General features: G+C 39.2%; 2 protein-coding genes and 1 pseudogene across 5 annotated transcripts in view; 1 reads left to right on the top strand and 2 right to left on the bottom strand.

Moving 5' to 3' along the window:
• The window catches only part of LOC129767911 (aspartyl/asparaginyl beta-hydroxylase), a 52,391-nt gene extending 50,478 nt beyond the window's left edge, over positions 1-1,913 (top strand). For all 4 annotated transcript variants that reach the window (XM_055769189.1, XM_055769188.1, XM_055769190.1 and 1 more), the window contains 3 exons: positions 118-467; positions 526-1,245; positions 1,308-1,913. In XM_055769189.1, coding sequence (XP_055625164.1) covers positions 118-467; positions 526-1,245; positions 1,308-1,458 — 1,221 coding nt within the window. In that variant the 3' untranslated portion in view covers positions 1,459-1,913. The remainder of the gene's footprint in view (positions 1-117; positions 468-525; positions 1,246-1,307) is intronic.
• Positions 1,914-9,070: 7,157 nt separating this feature from the next.
• Positions 9,071-9,171, bottom strand: LOC129772106 (U4 spliceosomal RNA; annotated as a pseudogene).
• A 1,393-nt stretch (positions 9,172-10,564) lies between these two features.
• On the bottom strand, positions 10,565-22,323 carry LOC129765182 (juvenile hormone esterase-like). Its single transcript, XM_055765140.1, has 5 exons — positions 21,953-22,323; positions 21,745-21,888; positions 11,154-12,038; positions 10,803-11,095; positions 10,565-10,741 (listed from the first exon to the last, which is right to left on the bottom strand). Exons 1-5 carry the CDS (start codon positions 22,202-22,204, stop codon positions 10,585-10,587), a joined length of 1,731 nt encoding a protein of 576 aa, XP_055621115.1. The 5' UTR covers positions 22,205-22,323; the 3' UTR covers positions 10,565-10,584.
• Positions 22,324-22,446: the final 123 nt, after the last annotated feature.

Raw genomic sequence — 22,446 nt, 5'->3', positions numbered from 1 at the left:
TTCTCTATTTTTTTGCATTTTTCCTAACCTCGCTTCCGTGTGTGATTTGCTGCTAACCCATGAACATCATCATTACCATCGGACGTTCACGCACTCAAACGCACACACGCACACAAGTTGAAGAATCCGAAGCTGGCGTTGGAACACTACGAATCACTGTTGGACAAGCACCCGCGACTTGTGCCAGCAATGGTTGGAAAAGCGCGTGCTCTGGATTTGTTGGCCGAACAGCGACAAAGTAATGCCATTCTTGAAGATGCGATCGAATCGTATCTTGCCGTGGTGTCGCTTGGAGATGATGTAGACGACGAGACGCTGGTATCTGTTGCCGAGCGATGTATCGAACGTGTCCGCTTTCGGGGCCAACATATGAAGGCGGTAGAAGTTCATCAGGCGTTAATACATCGTTTCGAAGCAGAGCCGAGATATCGGAACCAGTTGGCGGTCACGTATCTGCTCTCGAATAGGTAAATCGCTGGACAGTTACAGTTACAGTTGTTTGGAATGATAATAACATGTTTTCAGATTGGCCGAAGCAAAAGCAGTCCTACATGAAACACTTATGCGTTGGATTGAGGACGGATTCGCACTGGTCCATTATGGGTTCGTACTGAAGAATCTCGACAAGGATATGGAACAAGCGGCGCAATATCTTCAAGAAGGCATCGATACTGGTCACCCGGGTACACAGGATGGTCGGTTTTATTTTCACCTAGGTGACGCCTTGCAAAGATTGGGCCGACAGCAGGAAGCTTTGGATGTTTATCAGAGAGCTGCGGAGAAGAAATTATTCCCATCCATGTATCAACGATCGCTGTACAACGTGGGTTGTCTTCAATCGCGCCCGTTTTGGACCATTGAACAGACAACGTTCGCTGGCCAACTGGAGCTAATTCGTTCGCAGTGGGCTGCCATCAGGGATGAGGGTCTCAAACTGCTCAACTCTGTTGGCAGTTTCAGAGACGAAGCGGAGAATCTGCGGGACACCGGCGATTGGAAGCAGTTTGAGTTGTTCGCAAGGGGCCAACGGATCGAGAAGAACTGTGCCAGAGCACCACTAACGTGCAAACTGGTAGAACAGTTCACGGCGGCGCGATCCTGCAAACGAGGCCAGGTGAAGTTTAGCGTGATGCATCCAGGAACGCATGTGTGGCCCCACTGTGGACCAACGAATTGCAGAATACGTGCCCATCTTGGATTGAAGGTTCCAAGCAGCACATTCATTCGTGTTGCAACCGAAACGAGGTAAGATTGCGATGAACTGCATTTCCAGTTTCTTTCTATTCTAATGTTCCATTCTGTTGCAGATCCTGGGAGAACGGTAAGTGGCTTATTTTCGACGACAGTTTCGAACACGAAGTGTGGCACAATGGCACCAGCACCCGGCTGGTGTTGATAGTAGATTTTTGGCATCCGGATTTGACTGACGTCCAACGGAAGTCTTTGAATCCGATTTAATTGGCCATAAGGCTCAAACAAGTGCGTGATACAACAGAGTTAACAGAGTTTGACGAAGACGTCAAACAGTACCAAAGGCAGTAGCGTTGAATCGAAAATATGTGTACAACGATAGAAAGAATGCATTTTCGTTTAGGTTTTCACTTTTCTTTCGCTTCATGACTTTTTTGGTGCATTATTTTCGTTAGATTATAGGTTTGTGAGAGCAACATATAAAAAAAAAGAGAGAAAGAGAATCATCTGTATATTTAAGCAGTTATCGCTAGGAATCGATAGTTTATTTTAAAGAAATCAACACCGTGGCAAACTTTGACGACGGACAATCAAACAGTAATTTTCATATTTTTTTATTTTTTTTTTATGTTAAGGAGGACAACTATAGACTTACTACAATAATTTGGTACATCGGTACCGGTTTGTTAAGGTCGAATATCTAATTAGGATTTTTAAAATAATTTGTAATTGGTTCACAAGTTTCACTGCTAAACCATTCCGAACGCCTACAATAATATCGGCAGCAGATGAAAAAAATCGATACCTTAGTGTTGGAGACGAGTGGCCACCCTAACAGACATTTACCATTGGACTCGCAATGACAGATTCGTTGGAGGAATAAAACAATATTGAATAATATTGAACGAAAAAATTAAATGCAGATTTTTGAGCTAAAAACCCAATTTTTGATAAACTGGGGGTTTCGGATACGCTGAGTTCATTTTTCAAATCGGTTTCACCAAAGAACCAGAAGTAGGGGGAGGATCAAGGGGGCAAATTTCATAATTTTCAGTTTTTATCGTGTTTGGTAACAAAATGTATGTTTTCGGGTACTTTGAGTTCATTTTTCAACTCTGTTTCCTCAAAAAACCAAAAGGGCAAGCGGGCAAAGTTCAAAATTTTCAGTTTTCATCGTGTTTGGGATCAAAATGTATGTTTTCGGATACGCAGATTTCATTTTTCAACTCGGTTTAACCAAAAAACTAAAATAAGAGGTGATGCGAAGGGGAAAAGCGCAATTTTTTTGTGTAAATAGTTTAAATTGATGAAAACTAGCAGCATTTTCATTTTCCTATACATTTGTTCTGCTCATTTGTGAGTTTCCCTATAATATTGGATCTGAGGCAAACTTTCAGTATCGTTCTTCATAATGAACATCGCTTGTTCTTCCTTATTTTGCGTCATCACATGTCTTCGTTTCGGATTGAGCTGTGGACGCGACCAAATTAGTTACTCGCTGATGTCTCTGGCATTACAATCATTACATCAAACTGACGTAATTCCATTAAGGTTCTGAACTACACAATTATGTGGGGAATTATCAAACTAGGATATCATTGGCTCACCAAGAAAATAATTGTTTAGGAACTTCGAGTGTCATTTGGTTTCGCATGACTTTAGTAAACTATCTCCACCAAGGATAACAGCTAAGCTAATTGAGACCGGAAATATTAAAAGAAAAGGCTTCTGTTGAGAAGAGCACAAAGCGGAGATAAGTGTGTATGTGTGTAAATTTATATCCGAAGTTTTTAACAAGCGATTTTAACAAAATAACATCGTAATTACAACCTCCCATAATTTTTTTTCAAAAAAGACCATCTAATTGGCTTTAATTTGATATTTCGATCATCTGAATCGGTCCAGTAGTTCAAAAGTAATATTTTTTTGGATAAAGTCATTTTTTGAAATGACTTGGAAATGAAAATGATTTTTTGGACCAACGGTTAACTTTAAAAAATCCTAACTCGAAAACAAGAAAAAACGCCTCTCTGGTTTCGACATATCTTATGTGAAAAATCTTCAGCTTTTCAGAAAAATATGAAAAATATAGCGCCCTTGGTGCCAAGACTATGAAAACAATGAAAAACGAATACAAACTATAATAACTAGGACACATTTCGAATTTTCTGCAGGTGTAGTAAAGATCAGGTGGTTGGCTTTGATTTGATATGACGATCGTCTAAATCGGTTTAGTATTCCAGAAGTTATGGATTGTTGAAAAAAGTTATTTTTGGAAAAAAAAGAAAAAAGTTGATTTCTTGGACAACCCTAAAATGGAAATGGTCACCCTACTGAAAAATAAAAAAAATACGGGTCTAATGTTTTGCGATAAGGAACAAAACTACCACTTTTCACGAAAATCTGAGATCGGTTTGGCATGGAATGGCTGATTTCGGGTTAATATTGAGAAAAATCTAAAAAGGGGGATTTCGGGTGAAAAACTCAAGTGCTGAGCGATAAAAGACACTTTGAGGAACACTTTCATTAGAAAAGCTTTGCGGGGAAGTGCAGAGCAATTTTCCATCCGTCCATCCGAAGTAAAATCAAATTTCCACACATACTACAATCAATCGAATTTTGAAACTAACAACAAATGCAAATTCTCCGTTAAAAATGCTTCAAGAAACATAATGCGCCAAAAAAATTCGTTCAAAAATTTCACCAAAACACATGTTAGAAAAACACACGCGAAATAGTGGCACCGGCGAGCATGCGAAACTGGTATCTTGTCGCGTTTCTAGAGCAATGATGCGCGCGCGGAACACGTGATCCTAGATGCCTTGAACATCCTAGAATAAGAGACTGTAGGATTTTTTTGTTTCTACGCAACTTCATGTTTTGGATTTTGGCAGCCTAAATTTTTTCAGGGACCACTGTGTGCCGTAGTGAAAGGGTAAAAAACGGATTCACCTTCAAATGGACTACGGAATGTCAACAAGCACTCGAAAAATTTAAACAAATTTTATCTTTGGATGTACATTTGAAACACTACGATTTATTATAGTTTCGGCAGATACATATTCAATTGGTATAGGAGCAACTATTAGTCACAAATAGACTGAACAGAGACATTTACAACCAGATCGAAAAGGACTTGCAATTGTTTAGGCGGTAACTAAGTTCCACCCACAACTTTGTATTTGGAAGACGGTTCCGGCTTCAAACGGATCACGCTTCTCTGTTACGAATACTTAATAAAAGAATAAAAGACATAATATACACCGAGGTGAGTTGAAGCGGTTTTTTTCGAAATTCAACTTGAAAGTTATCTTAAAAATCACTAAATCACTAAATTGAAATCTGTTAGCAGTATATATAAGGTATGATAGATGACTTTCGATAAAAAATAGAGATTCACGCAGGATGTTTGGAAAAATATTTTTTTTAATGTTCAGTTTTCATATGCATTGTTTTAACTTGTTCCATAGAGTGTAGCGGTAAGCAGTTAAATGTTCTAGGGCAAAACATACTTTATATGTATTTGCCCTAAGGTAGATAATGGGTATATGAGCTGAGCTGATCTTCAAGCGGCGTAAAGCTTATTCGTTTCCCGCGTGAGAATTCAGATCAGAGAGCCTGGGAGAGATTTCCTCGAGAGCTTTCGAGTAAGTTACTTCTTGTTCGCGAAAGCTGGAATACAGTATTTCAAAGCTAGAATGAGTTTTCGGGAAAAGTGACTTACTTAGGTGAGTACGCCTGATCTGAGGAATTCCGGGCTCGCATATTCGTCTGCTGATAGCGTAAAAAGGTGGAAGTGCGCGACTTTGATCGTGATTAGTTTGTTCGTGATAGAAGGTTTGAAGTAAGCATTTTTGTAAGTTAACGTTTTGTTTCCAGATATTAAATTTTGTAATTATAGTAGGATAATTTTGTGTGGCGCGTAGAATAAAATTAAGAAAAAACGTGATAGTGCTACAAGTATAAACAGGTAACAGGACTTGAACAAATTGTTAAGAGAAAGTCGATCAAAGTGCTAATGTGCATGTTCGATGTTTGCCGGCGATATTCTCCACAGGCACCGTTGAATTGGGACAGAATAATTGTCCACCCACAGCAGCGAAAATCAGTTTTATCTCCACGCAGCGAGCCACGAGAGAGCTACTATCGAAAGCACCAGATCAGCAGCAACAAATTCACCATCAGCAACAAGATTCAAACGGTGAGTTCGTTCCAATTGCTTCTTCTGTAGAGGGTGGCGTCCGGTGAGGACGCCACGGAGATTTTTGCCTTGAATCGCCTAAAGTCGGGAAATTTGGTTAGCAAGACAAAGACGCTTCCAACAATAGACATTGTTCCATGGCGTAATTCGTGGACAATGAGATACCCATAAAAGTCCCGGCACAAAGCACAAAACACTAACATATTGAACAAAGCACAACGAAACTTAATAAAGTCATGCCTGAGAAACACGCGCACACAGACAGTAGAAAAGTAAGAGAGGAAATAGATAGGCCTAAGGAATAAAACATATGTAACAAAATGTAAAATGTTAATTTGTTGTTCCTCTATTAAAATTACAAAATTAAATTATTAAAATTTAATGTTTGGGAATTCGTTAATTTCGCGTGTTCTTTTTGGTTGTAATCCGTCTTCCGCTTCGCAGAATTTGAATTATATGTTCGTTCCATTCCATTGGGATACACTCTCTGGCGGAGAATAGCGACCTGGCCTGTGATGAGATTCACTCAGGCACGGGTTCTTTTATGTTCGTATGAAGATTGATGAGGCTTTAGTTGGTTGTTGAGGTCTAGCTAGAGCATCGTAGCCTGGCTGGAACGATCCGTGCTTCTATCACGGAAGTAACAGTACTGGAACTCGCCCTTAAAGGGAGTCTCATCCGGGCAATCGATCTTGGCGGGCAGTCTCCTTCGGGAGTGGCGCTTAAGCTGCGCGCTTTTAGAGGATCGGCCAACCCGCGGCTACAAGAGCCGGGTAAGTTGAAACGCGAACTATCATGAGTTTAATGTGCGATTTTGCTTCTCGAACTATCTACAACAAATCTGTGAAACACTAAATTGAAGGAATTACAAAAGGGGGTTTTGGTACAAAATACACGCAAAATGGACACTACATACTAGGAAATATCATACGAAAAATATAACTTCGAGAATACTATTTTAGACGCTTTCGTGTCAGAGTAGAGCAACTTGAAACGGCCATTAATGATGTTTATGGAATCATTCAAATATTCATATATTACGTAACACACTCAGGAAGGGATGGGGAGAGGTCTTGTGAAAACTTGTTTTGAAATAAATCCAAATATGCCTAAACATTTTTATGCAAATGATCATTTGTTACATGTAATATAGGAAAGAGGGGGTCTAAAATTGTAGAAAATACTTTACGTAATATTTGAACGACCTCAAGTTGCAAAATTAACGAATTTGACTTGTATCATACCTGTGTATTCATGGGTTATGCAGAACATACTGAGTAATGAAATATGAATGATTCTTATTTTTTTAATTTATCATCATTCATACCTTTGATTATCCCTAGTTGATTACACTGGAGTCGCTTTTTACGCGGGAGATACGTGCCGCGTAAACAAAAACCGCGTGAATTCCAAAATCCGTGTAAAAAAACCGCGTAAATTCCGAGATCCGCGTAAAAAAACCGGTGATGGATCACACCATTGAGGAATGTGGCGGTTGAAGGAGGCCAGGATGATAGCTCGGGATACGGAATGCGGCTTGTTTGGAGAATGGAAAAACACTTGGAAACTTCTAACTAAACACTTGGAATACTTCAATTTATTGGCAATGTTACTCTTACAAAAGTTGGAATTGGAATGGATATGATATTGGTACGGATTAGCTGTATGCACATATTTGTTCGTTGGTGTTCATTGCATTTTATGCTATACTTCGGGTTTTTGATGCTGTTTGTGTTTGTGTTATGCACCACACACTGCATTTCGGAAGGGAGGGAGAGGCTTGGATGGGAAAAGGGATAGGAATAAAAAAGAAGGCTACTCTAATGGATAACGGGTGTTCAATAAAAAATGATAATTTTTTCAATCACATATAAACAAAAATTTTTTTTTTCATCGATTTCAGTATTTTTTTATCAATAACATAATGTATTTTCTTCAAAAAAAATGAATGTTTGAGTAAGGGCCGTGGTCTGCTGTTCGACGCAACTTTGTCGCGATGCTCTCACAAGAACGTTGTACGGCACTTACGTCCATTTTCCGGATTCTTGTAGTCAGTTGCTTCGTATCCTTGGCCCTCCAATTGTTTTTATACACTAGGGCACTGAGTGAGCCAAAGAAATCCTCTATTGGGCGGCACTGGGGCAAGTTTGTTGGGTTACGATCTTTCGGCACGAACGGTATCTTTTTTTCCTCAAGATACGCCAGCGTCTTCTTGGCGTAATGGGAAAACGCCTTGTCCGGCCAGAAGACGTACTTCCCATCCGCGTGATGCTCGTTCAGGAACGGCAGCAGGATTTTATCGAGGCACTCTTCTCGATAGATTTGTTGGTTGATTGCCAGACCGCTCGGCTTAAACCAAGGCTTTGAAATGCCCCGGTCGTAAATGGCGATGTACATCATAACCTTTTTTTCAAACTTGTGCTTGAATTTGTATTTCACTTCAGGCGGTGTGGAGTAGTAATTATCATTTCCTTAAATATGCGTTTTGCGGAGCACGTGCTGTTTCGACGCCATCTTTGCTTTGACTAAATTCAAACTAGCAAAATCAAACACGCCTACTGTTTCTAGGGAGCCCAAAGAGCAATTTTCTTGGAGAAAGAAAATTTTACGCTCTTTATTTGAGTTACTAAAAGGTATTGAAAAAATTCTCATTTTTTATTTAACACCCGTTACTTTCTCCTCTTTCGCGATGTCGGTCGCGAAAGTTTACAACCGGTAAATTTCAAAATAAAACATAAAAATCTAACAAACAGTGAATTATAAATGAAAAATGCGACCTATATTCTAACAATTGATTAACTGTTTTTCTTGTATGCTGCAAACATGATATCTGTATATTCTTTTATTTCTCAGCTACTAAGTGATACAATACAAAGTTATTTCGTGAAAAGTCACACCAATAAGCACATTGAATTTGTACGCGGTTGATACGTGCTGCGTAAAAAAAACCGCGTAAATTTTGAAATCCGCGCAAAAAAACCGCGTAAATTCGAAAAACCGCGTAAAAAAGCCGCGTAAAATAAAACCGTGTAGAAAAAATCCGCGTAAAAGCGACTTCAGTGTACCTGACATGCAATTCTGGCGATATTTAAAAAAACATAGTTTTCGGACTAGGATTGGGCGATCTTGGATCTATATTTAAGATCGATCTTCTCCTCTCCGATTTTCGATTTTTTGGATCGATTCTTTGTACTCAAAAAAATCGAGAAAATCGATCTTTTGTTTTCGATCTTCTCAATCTTTTTGGCAGTAGATTTTTTTTTAAAATATGAGACGAACATTGAATTCTATTTAAGGTTGTCAAACCATTACATTCACTAGGCTTACCGTGAAAAATGTGACGAAATTGGAAGGTGACATCAGGTCCAGCCGATACGAACTATTATTAAGATTTCGACTAAATGCCAGACGTATGGTACGGTTAAGTTTTGTGGGATTTGTCAGCGTAGTTCTGAAGGAATTTCAGTTGTAGAATTTCTAATGACAGTTTTCGATTAATCTATTTAATTAAATGATTCCATGACGATACATTATGAATGCCCTGAAAAATCATGTTCTGGGTTTTTAAGTTTTTTTGTAATCTCAGAATCAAAATAAAATGCCTTTGATGTTTGAATAGAAATATGAAATGTTTGTTTCAATTTCACAAACGAGAAAAAAATAAACAAAGGCGCGGATTGCGTTATGGCATTCCAAAATTCCGGTAATGGCTGTTCAACTAGCAATAATCGCACCTCGGATGTACCTCATTGGTAACGATATCGCCACTGCGCAAAGCTAAGTAATGGCTGTTATAAGGTGGGTTGAAAGGTATCGTTTACTGAAAAAAATATTTCACGCCATTCCACCATTCCTGGTAAAAGTTATGACTACCGTTTTAACTTACCTCGTGTTTTAACTTGCCCTGGTGTACCTTACATGTTTACACAGCTAATCGACTCCAGCGATGGGCACTAACTACACTATTAAACGACGACTGATAAATTTGGAGATGCGATCGTGTTATCTCGTCTGATAGATTTAACCGGATGAAGAAGTCTTTGTAGCCTGTGTCAGCTTAGAAAATAGTGAATGCTGCTTAATGCATATATTAAGAATAGTATTGGCAATTTGCCTCTCAGTTTAAATATGATCGAATATGAAACAAGAAAGGATTCGATACTTCATAAATTATATCGTTTCATACAGAATGGTTGGCCCAAAAATCGATCTGATATCGAAAACTGGGAACTGTAGCGACATTTATTTATTTATTTATTTTTCGAGATTAGTCGTACAGACAGATTAATTAATCTTATTTCTGAATACGACCTTGGATACAGCAAACTCAAAATTTGAAAACACTTGGTTAAAACGACGACAACAAATACCAAACGGGCATCGGTAAACGAAGAAAAACTGCATGCCGCGTTGTTCTGGCCGGAACGTTCATCCAGGGATAAACAAATGGAATATTCTAACTAACCGCTGAGCATATTACTGGATGTGTGCGTCCTGTCGAAATCTACCTTGGGTACGAGCAGTTCTACAGCTGGACCATCGGTTGAAGACGAACCACAAACTTAAGCGCAGCATATGTTACAATCCTTAGAACTGTTATCTTCGTCATCGAACGGATCTATGCCATCTGATTCTTCTCCATCAACCTCAAACGATTTCCAATCAGCAGCGGTTCAGATTCCTCGAGGCTTCTCGTGCAATCGAAGACCGCCTCAGATGTTCCAACCAGTGTTGCCACAGTTTAATCTGTACCAAAGGGGTTGAAAATCTTTCCCATCTAGACTTTTTCTCCCAAAAATCTGTACCATCGAAAATATTCGTTGTAGGAAAAATATGCTCGTTTTCAGAAACTGTGATTTCCTTACGGAGTAATTTTACCTTTAGGGTACGGAAAAATCTGTACCTTCCCAGATAAATCTGTACGTGTGGCAACACTGGTTCCAACTATACCACAGATATTGAAAGAGAGATGTTGGGGACAAGTGGTCATCCTAACAAGGACTTACCATTGGACTCACCATGACAGCTTCATCTGTCATATAAATGACGTCGTGTGGAACAAAAAAAAAAGGTTGTCAGTCAATATATATTCAAACGTAGAATAAGAATGAAGTGTATTTTTATAATCTAATTAAGTTTAAATTTGTATATTCCATTTATGCTTTGTAGTTACTTATCCGAAGATACAACACTCAGATACCCTGCAGCTGATAGAATTCTTTCCAGAACTGGAACATGGTTTCGTCAAAACCGTTGACCAGATTTAGCTCGACCGGTGTCTTCGGGTTTAGCGAATTGGTGAACTCCAGCAGCTGGCAGTCATTACGCTTACATTGTGGACCAGTAATTCTGCGAATAGATATGACAGTTAAACTATGCGCATAAAAACCCGAAAACAGCATAAAATTACCCCTCATAAACAAATTTGACAAAGTAATCGACCATGCCCTTCGCCATGATCCATTCTGGCGAACTAATGGGATAATCCGGCACTAAGTCACTATTTCTAAACAGATACAACAGCTCATCAGCGTGACAAACTCCAAAATCTTGTGTCGTATAACTGTAAACGGAAGACTGGGAGAAATTGCCCTTGAAGTTGAAGTAGTAGATACTGATGGGCGCTCTCTTGGAGGTTTTCAGTGCCAGGTGCTGCTTGACACTCAAAGCGATGGGATAAATCGTGGATGATTCTGTGATAAGCTACTTAGAAAATGGAAACAATTATTTGTTCATTCGCTGCGATCGTCTGCATACTTACTTGCTGCAGCCGGAGGAAATTACCCCCATTTAGCCACTGCTCTTGGGTTCCATTGGGAAAGAATCGATCTTTCAGCATTTGTACTGACCTGGCATTTGTGTCGCCTCCAGCTAATCGAGGTATGAATTTCCTCGATCGCTTATTGAGATGATTCAACAGCGTTGTGTTTGTGATAATTCCAAGTGAGTCAGCGGCACCATCATTCGGAAGAATGCCAGCAATCCACGGTATTCGCTCGTATTTACCCGCAGCCCACAGAGTACGGGGCTCATCGCTCAAGAATGTTCCGTTCGTCACGTACCGCTCTGCTACCGGTTGATATAAACTCGTCGGATGAACGTAAAAGTACTTCAATAGATCTATGCTTTTGCCTAGTGTGTAAGCGTCTACCCACCGCAGTGCTTCCACCAGCTTGTCGGTGGATATTTTGTAAGCTCCAGGAATGCCGATCAGGGCCGCTTGTCGTCGAGCGACTTTCAACTGATCGATGTTGTAATTCCAGAAAGATAACGCACTTCCACTCATACAAATCGCCTTCGAGAATGCGCCTCTGCTCAGTTGAGACATCATGTGCATCTGGACTGATGCACCTCCGGCTTCATGACCAATCAAAGTGACACGTTTTGGATCTCCCCCGAATGCTTCCACGTTTTTCTGAGCCCACCGAAGGGCCATACTCTGATCCTTCAGGCCATAGTTCCCCGGGGATGCACTATCGTCGGTGGATAGAAAACCGAAAACGCCGAGGCGATACTGAAGCACAATGACGATCACCTTCTTCGAATCCATCAGCCGTTCTGGTCCAAGCTCGCGGTTGAAGGCAGAACCGGAAGCATAACGACCTCCGTGTATGTAGACGATCACCGGAAGATGATGGATGTAGTACTGGAATGATTGGAGATATTAGTTGATTTTCAGATTGATATACTTTTTAACATCAACATTTCTTAGGCGAACAACAACGATAATAGCCCACAAATTATATTATGATTTTGATTGAGAATCGATTACTTCGAGTTGCTATGAAAATAGGGAGGATGACATCATTGCGAACCATACCCTAGGGCAGGGATTCTCAAACTATTTTGTGCACTTTTGGGACCTCTATAGCCAAAACTCTTTAAATTTTTTATCTTTATTTTATTCAATACAAAATAACTACCAATTCAAAAACTTTACGGTTTGTGCGCAAACTTTACTTCATTCTCGAATAGACATAAAATTCAGTAAATTTTAAGTGTAATTATTGATTATCAATACAATTTACAACAGTAATACATTCTATTAAAATATTAGTCATTCTTATAACAAGTTGGTTCACGTAACACAAACCATACAGTATCTTGAATGTTTCAAATGGGAACTTGTGTTATTTAATAAGATTCTATGGCTTAATGCTCATCCTTTTTTCGATTGATTTTCAAAATGGCTACAGCTTATAAATATACACAAACTCATTCGCATTTTGGCATATTTTGCTCCGCACTCAAACGGTTGACCCCCAAAATCAGTTTTCGTTTATGCCGACGTCTTAGAAACCGACATCGGCCACTTTGTGAAAGTTGCATAACAATAACACAAAAAATATCTAATGTATTGTTACTGACAACTCAATGTTAGAACATTTGTTCCCAAAAGATGATCACTGACGATGTCATATTTCTGCTACGAAACGTGATATATCTGATCTACGTGAGGTATTACAGTAAAAATTCGCTAACTCGGCGAAAAGGGAAGACCAGTTATCGACATTCGCGTTTTAACTGGTCCGGCATGCAAAACCTCAAATAAAATCGAGGGGAACTTCCATTTTTTTCCCAAAATATATATTTTATTAAGGCACATGTGGCGTTAGCCTGACGGGGCCGGGAGTCCAATATTTTGACAATTTTTGTCTTACAACTATGTTAGTAATACGTAACCGATTACTCGAGGTTAGTATTACAAGTGTTCTCATAATTGGTATGTTGCAGTCTTCGATGCAAAGATTGTTTGCTGCGAGCCCAATGCGATAGAGATGCGCGTTTAGGTTGTAGTGATTGGACATAAGCCGAGATATCACGCGAATGAAATCACGACCTACATTCAATCCCTTGAACCATGCACTCGTCGAGACCTTAGGGATAATCGTGTGTAACCAACGACCGAACTCATCACCACTCCACATGCGCTGCCAACTTACGAGCGTATACTGACGAGGAATGTGGAAAAATTCATTATAAGCAATTTGCCTTTCAAAAAGTGTGCCTTCTAAAGCGCCCACCTTAGCTAGCGAGTCCGCTTTCTCATTCCCCGGAATCGAGCAATGAGAGGGAACCCATGCTAAAAGCCACAAACCCACAACTTCAATGAATTGTTTGATTCGCGTTGATCATGAAATTAGATAAACAAAAGGATTCCAATGGAAGTTTCGCATTGAGTGCGACAACAGGTATAAAGTATAATTTGAGGAAATTATTTTTCTGTAATTTAATCAATGTTTATGTCATGCAAAAATAATGTCAATTTTCATAACATTTCAAATGACATTCGATTGTTTACAAAATTCTGCTTTTTAACTGGACCAGTTAACGTTCGCCCAGTTAAAAAGCAGACCAGTCAAACCAGGACCAGTTAGCGAATGATTATTGTAGTTGTAAAATAACCGTTTTTCTACAGTTGAAAAATGAAGGTTGAAATTTATTGACTAAATTTATAATAGATACAAAAACATAATCCAACGGAAACATTCTTGTCATTAAGTTATTTGCGATTGCAAATGTCAATTTCAAATTACAGAATACTCTCTGATAATTCGTTGAGATTGCTCTAAACTGAGAAGGTATCTGGATCTAAAAAATCTTGACTAGTATTGGTCACTTTTGGTCACGTTTTGGTGAATAGTATTGTCCACATGTGAAAAGCAGTTTGGAACGTGGAGACAAATGGCCTGATTAGACGCGGCGTGTGATGTGAGATGACAATTGTCACATCACCATCACGCAACTCCCCTCACTCTATTCCTACAGTCGTATCGGGTGCCGTGAGAGGTTCATTGTATATATGTGAAAGGATGAACTGCATGTGACAAGGTGTTCATTCTGCTAGTTGCCAAATCAGATCCGAGGTGCCACATTCGCACATATGTTCACGAATTTGCAGATAGTTAACTTTTGTCACAACCTTTTATTACTGCTGAAGGCTACTTAAAATATTGACAAAAGATTATTAGTATTATTAGATGATAAACGAAGCTGGTCAGTTTCGCAGACATTAGCTCGTATTTTCAGATATTCCAGATTGTTATCGCATATATTAGAGAAAAAACGTCTGGCATCACAGAATTTTATTTATCTCGCCCAGAGAGATCAGATATTTGTTTTGCTGTAGTCAGTGTCATATCTATAGATCTGATTTTATTTGACCTGTGTTGTTAGCATAATTCGATTCTTTGTTTTTAAGAGGCTTTAAACTTAGCAGTTCATTCGCCTCTAGGCAGTTAGCATAAACATTTTGGTTGTGTATCGGGACATTCTGCCGAATTTGATTGAGATTTAGTTTGTTCAACAAGCAGAATGAAAGAGTGATTGTATCCTGTCAAGTTTCATATTTTCGTTTGTTTAGGTCGTAGTTGCTGCCGCTCTCTGCGCTCTCAGTGTTCAATTGTCGCTCTGGCTCCGGCTCTGGCATATAACACGGCTTCTGAAATGGATATGCAGTTCGGTGATTTGACTCGCGGCTAGATAGATGAAACACAAGATCCATGTAATAGATATATTTTAGAAAAAATAAATAGATTGAGGGATAACAGATTCACTACCGCTTTCACAAAAACTTCAAACCACTTGCAATTCGTCACTCGCACTGTGAAAATTGAAGATAAATTGAATTCACTGATACATACAATACAATTACTATCGATTCTATACGACCCAATATGATGCTTATTATTCCTCTTTGTTTTTATGCGCTGTCGACACCTCATATCGACGATTGTCACCTAGAAATCGTCACCTACGTGACAATCGTCACGTATATTTGAGAGCGGGGATACGGTGAGAGTTTATTCAAGTGAGATTTCTCAAGGCATATGCCTGGTGAAATCGCGTGACATAAGTGACAATTGTCTTCTCACCTTACACGCCACGCAGAATCAGCCGAAAATATTTTTTTTAACTTGTTGGGTAAATGATCTTGGTTTGTCCAATTTAGGGTGTTTTTACGCAACTAGCAAATGTAAATTGATTTTTCTTCATGAAAATCACATATAATCGATATGAGTTTGGGTTTGCTGATAAGCCCCATGTCTCTAGTTGCTAATACTACCATAAGACGTTGGAATTATTCAATTTTTTATGTTTTTTAGCGATTTTCCTCAAAGAGAAATTATGATCATGGTTTGACCACCTCTGATCATGGTTTGTCCAAAAAAAGACCATGGTTTATCCGGTTTTAGAAATCAGCATTTTTGAATGAAAACATTCGAATTCTCAAGTAGATGTTGCAGTTATCATTGCATGGGTTTACTGTCATCATATTGATCCATTCATAATTTAGGCTTTCTTCAGTATATTGCCTTTTCTTGGACATTTTAAGTGTTATCCTCAATACACTCAACACAGAGAAACTTTATTTCTGCGAAGGACACAATAAACAAACTGCAGCGCGCCAAACGGTTGCCATAGAAATCATGTGGACAAAACAACATTAATTAATTGGACAACTCATGATCAGAAATAAGGTCGCCGAAATGCGTTAATTTGATGGTTTAGCTATGAAAATTTGATACAAATGGTGAGCAAGAATGATGTTTACAATATTTGTAAGTGTTCTAATCCAGAAAAGGTCAGAATACGTGCCAAATAATCATCTGGTGATTGATTGAAAGTTAGCTCTAATGAGGGGCACATTGACACTAATAAAAGGTAGATTTTATAATCCTTTAAAACATGTAAATCCGTTAAAATATTGTATAAAACTACTGTAATTCATGAAAAAGACAATTTTATTTATATGTTTTGAAACCTTCGAATACCCGATTTGACACAGGGGCACTGAATTAGAGCATTCAAAAAAGTGGGCAAACCATGATCATATTTTCGACTGGACAAACCAAAATCATTTACCTTATATAGGCGTGGACATTCAAAATCATTCGCCTAGAACATTGAAAAAGATCATTTGGAAAATAGTAAGATGCCTGAGACCATGACTAAACACCTCGATATAATGTAAGGGTGCGTGGCGAATTTTTGCAGTAAATTTCAAAAAGCAATTTCTCATGTTTGCGGAACATGATTCAGATATATCTGACAGCAACTGGATAGCTTATTCTGTTAGGTGTCAGATGTAGGCAAACAGTGTTGAGTAAACGTAAAGATGTCGAAACAAGGGAGTAGTAACACGGGGTGATTTGGTCATATGGGGTGATTTGGACCACCCCTTTATCTCAAAAATTACGGCTCAACTTGGATTTTCTATAATGTAATTTCCTTCTATTGTTGAACCCTATGTACCCAAAGTAAAAAAACTTTGGTAAAACTTCACAAGTAGAGGGAAACGGTAGCATAAATACATCAAGTACTTTGAGCGTCAAAAAATGTGAGTTTTCCGATCGTGGTTTTAAGGTTTTTCCCGCTGATTAAACAAACTTTTCGTGTATTGTGCAGTAAAGTTCTGTACGCCTACAGAAGAGGAACAATTTGATGTAGCGAAACCGTAAGTTTGATAACAATAAATGAAATTAAGTGCATTTTAATTATTGTGTGTTGTGTGGGGTGACATGGACACGTTTCTGTGGGGTGAATTGGTCCTACAGGTTTGAGACTTTTCTTTGGTCTAATTGATGCCGCTGAATTACAAGAAGAGGATGAACAGACAACGTTGGAAGAAGGAGGAGCTTGAAAGAGTAACGTAGGCCATCGAGAACGGATTTTCTTTGACCAAACATCAAAAGTGTTTGAAAATGCTCGGCCAACAGTGAAAAGATTCATGCAGAATTCGAGATAATGTCAATCCAACTTTTCTGGTCTGGAATCTGGCCAAGACACCTGGTATCGATCCCAAAACATTGTTGATGATTGTAACATTATCCCAATATACTTTACATAAACATAAGTATGTTTTTTTTTTCGATGAAATACACACTGGACCAAATCACCCCACAGACGGTTCAAATCACCCCGCATCAAATTTTAATGTCCAAAAATCATCTCTTTTATTTTATGATACATTTGGTAGATTGAAGCTTTATATAATGATTAAACATTATTTATTGAGAGAAAACAAGTGTAGCTCAGTATACAATGTGACATTTTTTATTTAGACCGTATTGGTTTGAAAATATTAAGCGATTTGCTTAGGTGGTCCAAATACCCCCCCCCCTCTTTTCCTCTAATCGTTCAGCCGTCGTCGTTTTATTGCGCGCTGGAGCAAGAAAGGAGATTGTCGGTAGGTAAAAGTGTCTGAAAAAACAGTGTATTATATAAGGAAGGCTTGGAAAAGTGAAAAACTGTCATACGCACCTACCCGGAAGAAACACAAGTGCCATTCCAATATCTCACCCTTCTATTCTCCGTTTATGCCTCACTTTATTTGAGACAGAAATCACTCACGCAAAGTTCATTCTCGATTGGAACGGAAATATACTGTCTCGATTCCGCTCATCTATTCTCAGAGAATTTCGCATTCCCTCATTTGCCTCTCGGAATCACGTTAGATGGTGATAGAATCAAATTGGGAACTTTCGCTTGAGCCAGCGAGTGTCTCTAAAATCATTCATTTTTCACTCAAATAGCAATCATTGAGCCTCGATCGCGTCAGTAAAATATAGGTAGATAGTTGAAATCGAGTTGTTTCCTGTGCACTATTGCAATGACATTTTGACGTAGGACTACGTCTAACCGGAAGATATAGGGGGTGAAATGGAAATCTAGGCACTGAACAAGTAGGAAAAAATGCAAGATTTGGAACGCTTATAACTCGAGCATTTCTCAATAGATCGCAAAGGTTTTTGCATCAATTGATAGGAAATATATCTACGCATCTATCATAACGAATAACATTTCATTTTTCTTGAGATAAATAATTGAATAATTGTGAAATATCAAGCATTGTCCAAATACACTATGTGCCCATTTTTGATTGGTCCATTTTGTGCTCCTCAAATCGTACCGACCAAAACGGGCAACCAGAGCAGCAGCGAAATAGAATGAAGCACGATTGGAAAGGAAAAAGAAAAAAATGAGGGAAACATTGGTCGCAGTCTCACACATGCGTAATTGTCGAGCCAGCCAGTCAGCTTAAAAATCCCCTCTCCGCTGCCGTAACGATCATTCTCATCCGAACCGTACACCACATCGTTTCGCATCACCTCACATCAACAAACCAACACAAGCAGCCATGGATGGATATGGCAAAGGAAGAAAAGTGAAGGGAAAGGCAAAATCCCGCTCGAACCTTGATCTGGAGTTCCCGCTCGTGTTGATCTGGAGTTCCCCGCAAGGGTAGCTAGGCCGAGCGCGTTAGTACCAGTGCACCAGTCCACCTAGCCGGCGTTATATAGCTTCGGCCGCCGAAGTGATCGAGTTAGCTGGCAAAGCTGCTCGCATTCGGTTCGGTGGACATCAAGACAACAGGCAGTTGCAGCGAGTGGCGAGTGGCAAACGCAATCGCAAAACGGCATCAGGTAGCAGAAGAAAAAAGTTTGTTCTTTATACAAACTGCTTTGGTGGCAAATCCAGAACAAGGCGGCTTCGAGGGCGTTCGAAATGGTTTTTTTCAAAACCACGAGTACTAAGTTTTCTAAATTGGAACCATTCCATAAAACAAGGCGCTTTTCAGGGCCATTAAACCTTCCAAAAAAGAGTTTAGGAAATACAGTTCAATGCTTTCTAAAACATTATCCAAAATAATAATAAAACACAAATTGATGTTTTCATAATTTTTTTTCAGGATTTGATGAGTATGTGAATTTGGCAGTTGTTCTGAGTTTATTGATAGTTGGGGACTTTCCTGATTATTCAATTTTCACCAATTCTTAAATTGTTTCCAGATTTAAAGTACAGTAATCTACAATTAGTTCGACATTTAGCTAATTGGACGGACATGTAATGCGACTTATTTAGTTGGACATTTTTGTAAACATAGAGATCCAAATTATGACCCCACATTGAAAGTCGACACTGTACCACTGTCATCGCAAATGTTCAATTACAGGTTAAAATTACCTCCAATCCGGCACTGAGTGGTGGTAATGCGACGTGCCATTGAATGTAATTTACTGTAAAATATGTCACAAGCTGGATGGGAAGAAATTTTCCAACTGTGAAAGCTGTGGCGAGTGACAACAAATCGCTAAACAGGAAGGTTTAGCCGAACAAGATGGGGATATCGAGTGATAACAAAACAATAAACTCTTTAGACTTTTTGTGATCCTGAAAAGGACCCTTTTTAGTCTGTATGTGAATCCAACGAGCGAACAAATCGTAATGAATGTATTTTTTTGCCATCGCTCCCTTTTAACGCTCATTCGTTCGTCTCGTTGGACCCGCCCCTTTGGCTGAGTCTGCCGATTTGTCTCTATCCTGTGAGTGTGTACCGCTAGAGTATAAAAGCTGTCCCCTTTGTATAGTCCTACGTCACTCCGGTTATGTCCCCGACATTACCCACCCGTCTTTTTTTTGTTTCTAGTATGAAACGATCTAAGCCAACGCAAAAGACCATATTAACGCAAGTTATTGGTGAGGGGGAAGGTAGATTCATGTGCACTTGAATGCTGACAAGGAAAAGGATACAAGGGAAAATAAAATCATACATGCAAGCAGATTTAGTCTATTTTGACTTACTCGTTATTTTGCTTCGTGCGATCCTTCCAAGGGAGTATTCATTCATTGACTGTTGTTTTCCACTCTTTGTTTTGTTATGTTCACTCTCAGTCCCGATTGAAGATGGTCGGGGAGTGAAAAATGATTAATCGTACAATCTCACGATTGCTTGCTGCATTCTTTTCGCCATGATTATTCCAAGCAGATACAAGAGTGATTTATAATTAGGTGTGGAGAAATGAGCGAATGAACTTTTCCATACTTGCATACCAGCAAGGAAACTAAGCAATGGAATCAGGACTAAAAACTTAAATTTTTGGACTGGCCGGCCTGCTCTCCAGACTTGAATTCTGTTGAAAATCTTAGGGGAATCCTTGTATGCAGAATATACACTGAGGGAAAACGCTATAGCACGATTGAAGAGCTCAAGGTCACAATTTCGGGAACATGGAAATCGAGAAATCCGTTCAGCAGAATTTGGTAAATAGTAGTTCAACATTAATTTTCAAGGTTTTTAGCCGAAATGGCAAGATTACCAATTATTGACATTTAAATCAGCCGATCGTTTTGAATTTTTCATTGATAATACTTATAAATTTTGAAATGGTCTTACTGGACAGCTGAAACTATCATATTTAAGCACAATAAATAAACAAACAACCCTTTTGAACGAAATTGACGTTAAATATAGAAATTGGACAGAGTGTAGTTGCGTGAAAACACCCAAAATCGGACAAACCAACATCATTTACCTTGCGTAAAAAAGTACAGAACGTTGACAAATGACGTAATTTTGTTAAACACCAAAGCTGGGCTTCAGCGTGTTGGAGAAAAAAATGGCTGAATCCAGACTGAATCTACGTTATAGTTGGAATGGTAACATCATATTTGGTGTTTCCGCCCATTGAGAGACATTCGTGTAGCCACATTGACGATAAATTATTCAAATGGTTTAAAAGCTTCAGTTCCGACGTACGGAAAACAAAAAGTATTAATTATGAAAAATATTAAAAATATGAAATGTAACATATGAATATCAGTTATCTAAAGGTTTTCAAGTTTCACCATTTCACAATTCTTTCGAGATCGACTTTTGCATTCTGCAATACTTTCCAGATTCCAATTCAATCGACATACACAAGGTGGAAACGTTGTCTTGGAGCGTCAATATAATACATCCGTTATCATATTATTTGTATTTTCCACCGAGCCGTCTATCGAAGGTAATTGTTAAAATTTTAACGGAAATGATTACTCGATGTTATTGAAATACTTAGAAACCGTAGTTCTGATCCTTACTCAACTATTTTTCAATAAATCACCAGCATTTCCGCTTGAACTTTATCAGTAAAAAAAAATCATCATCTGACACAATTTTTTTTTCAACACTTGCAGAAAATTTATTACACTTTAACATTCAGTGTGTTTATTTCACCTGAAAATCCATTACCATAATAATTCCACAGAAAAGTAACACGACGCTCAATGTCGTCAATGTCGAATTACGTGACAAAAATGCCACATTTGCACAACTCGATTGAATTTGAGTCAAACGAGTTTCAGAATGCAATATTGCTTTCAGTTCGGGTAGTTCTGATTCGATCGGGCTCTAGATTGAGGCTGATTATTTCTCATCTTTGTCTATTCATTAACTTCTACTGGTAGAAAGACGAGAATTGCAGGACACGGTTTGTAGATGATAGAAAAACTACGCAATTTACGCAAACTACACACTAACGCTCTCAACTAATAGTATCACATAACAAGACGCTCTTAATGCCACCAACCTTTGGTCGATACAAATTCAGGTACAAACAGTCCTCGCTGCCATCTACCAACGAATGCGGCCGGGCGTCGTTCTTCTGGACACACTTGCTCCGCTCGTACGTCGCATCGTAGTATCCTTTCCAGGGCTCAACCGGAACGGGATCCTGTGGATCAACAATGACAATTCACTCCCCGCTGGCACACATCCTACACTCACACAAAACTCACTCTGAACCTCAATTTCTCGACGGGAGGTCGGGCATACGGTATACCAAAGAACGCCTCATACTGGCCCCCGTCTAATCCGTCCCGCTCCGCTCCGATGATGCAACCGTCCGCGATGCAAACCAAAGGAGACGGTAAGTATTTGGTGTATTCGGGAAACTCGTTGTCCGGCCCGGCCGACGCGCTAATCGCGGAAAAACACGCCACTCCTGCAAGTGCAATAACCACGCGGCGTTGTGTCGATGCGTCGAACATCTTTATCGTGCGTAAGGCGATCGATAAGTGAAGGCTTGCCTAAACCATGGCGGGCTTCTTATAAACACTCCGGTATGCCGGTGGGTTCCACTTGGCTGCCCGTTTTCAGTACCCTTGCTCGAGGAGGTCTGTAACAAGACGGCTCCACATGTTGTACATCTGTGAATAGCTGTCTACACATTTCGGATGGTTATATAGTTAACATCATGTTTGCAAATTTAGGTCGATTAGATTGCACCATA

This window comes from Toxorhynchites rutilus, chromosome 2 (genome assembly GCF_029784135.1).
Source record: "Toxorhynchites rutilus septentrionalis strain SRP chromosome 2, ASM2978413v1, whole genome shotgun sequence".
Classification (NCBI taxonomy): domain Eukaryota; kingdom Metazoa; phylum Arthropoda; class Insecta; order Diptera; family Culicidae; genus Toxorhynchites; species Toxorhynchites rutilus.
Note: the sequence above shows the minus strand (reverse complement) of the source record. Positions and strands in the feature narration are given on the sequence as shown.

Excerpts from the sequence above, each read along its gene's own strand:
- LOC129765182 (XM_055765140.1), bottom strand. The coding sequence starts at position 22,204 with ATGTTCGACGCATCGACACAACGCCGCGTGGTTATTGCACTTGCAGGA. Across the intron at positions 21,889-21,952 it reads TCGAGAAATTGAGGTTCAGA|GATCCCGTTCCGGTTGAGCC; the intron begins GTGAGTTTTGTG and ends GTTGATCCACAG. Across the intron at positions 12,039-21,744 it reads TGAATTTGTATCGACCAAAG|TACTACATCCATCATCTTCC; the intron begins GTTGGTGGCATT and ends CAATCATTCCAG.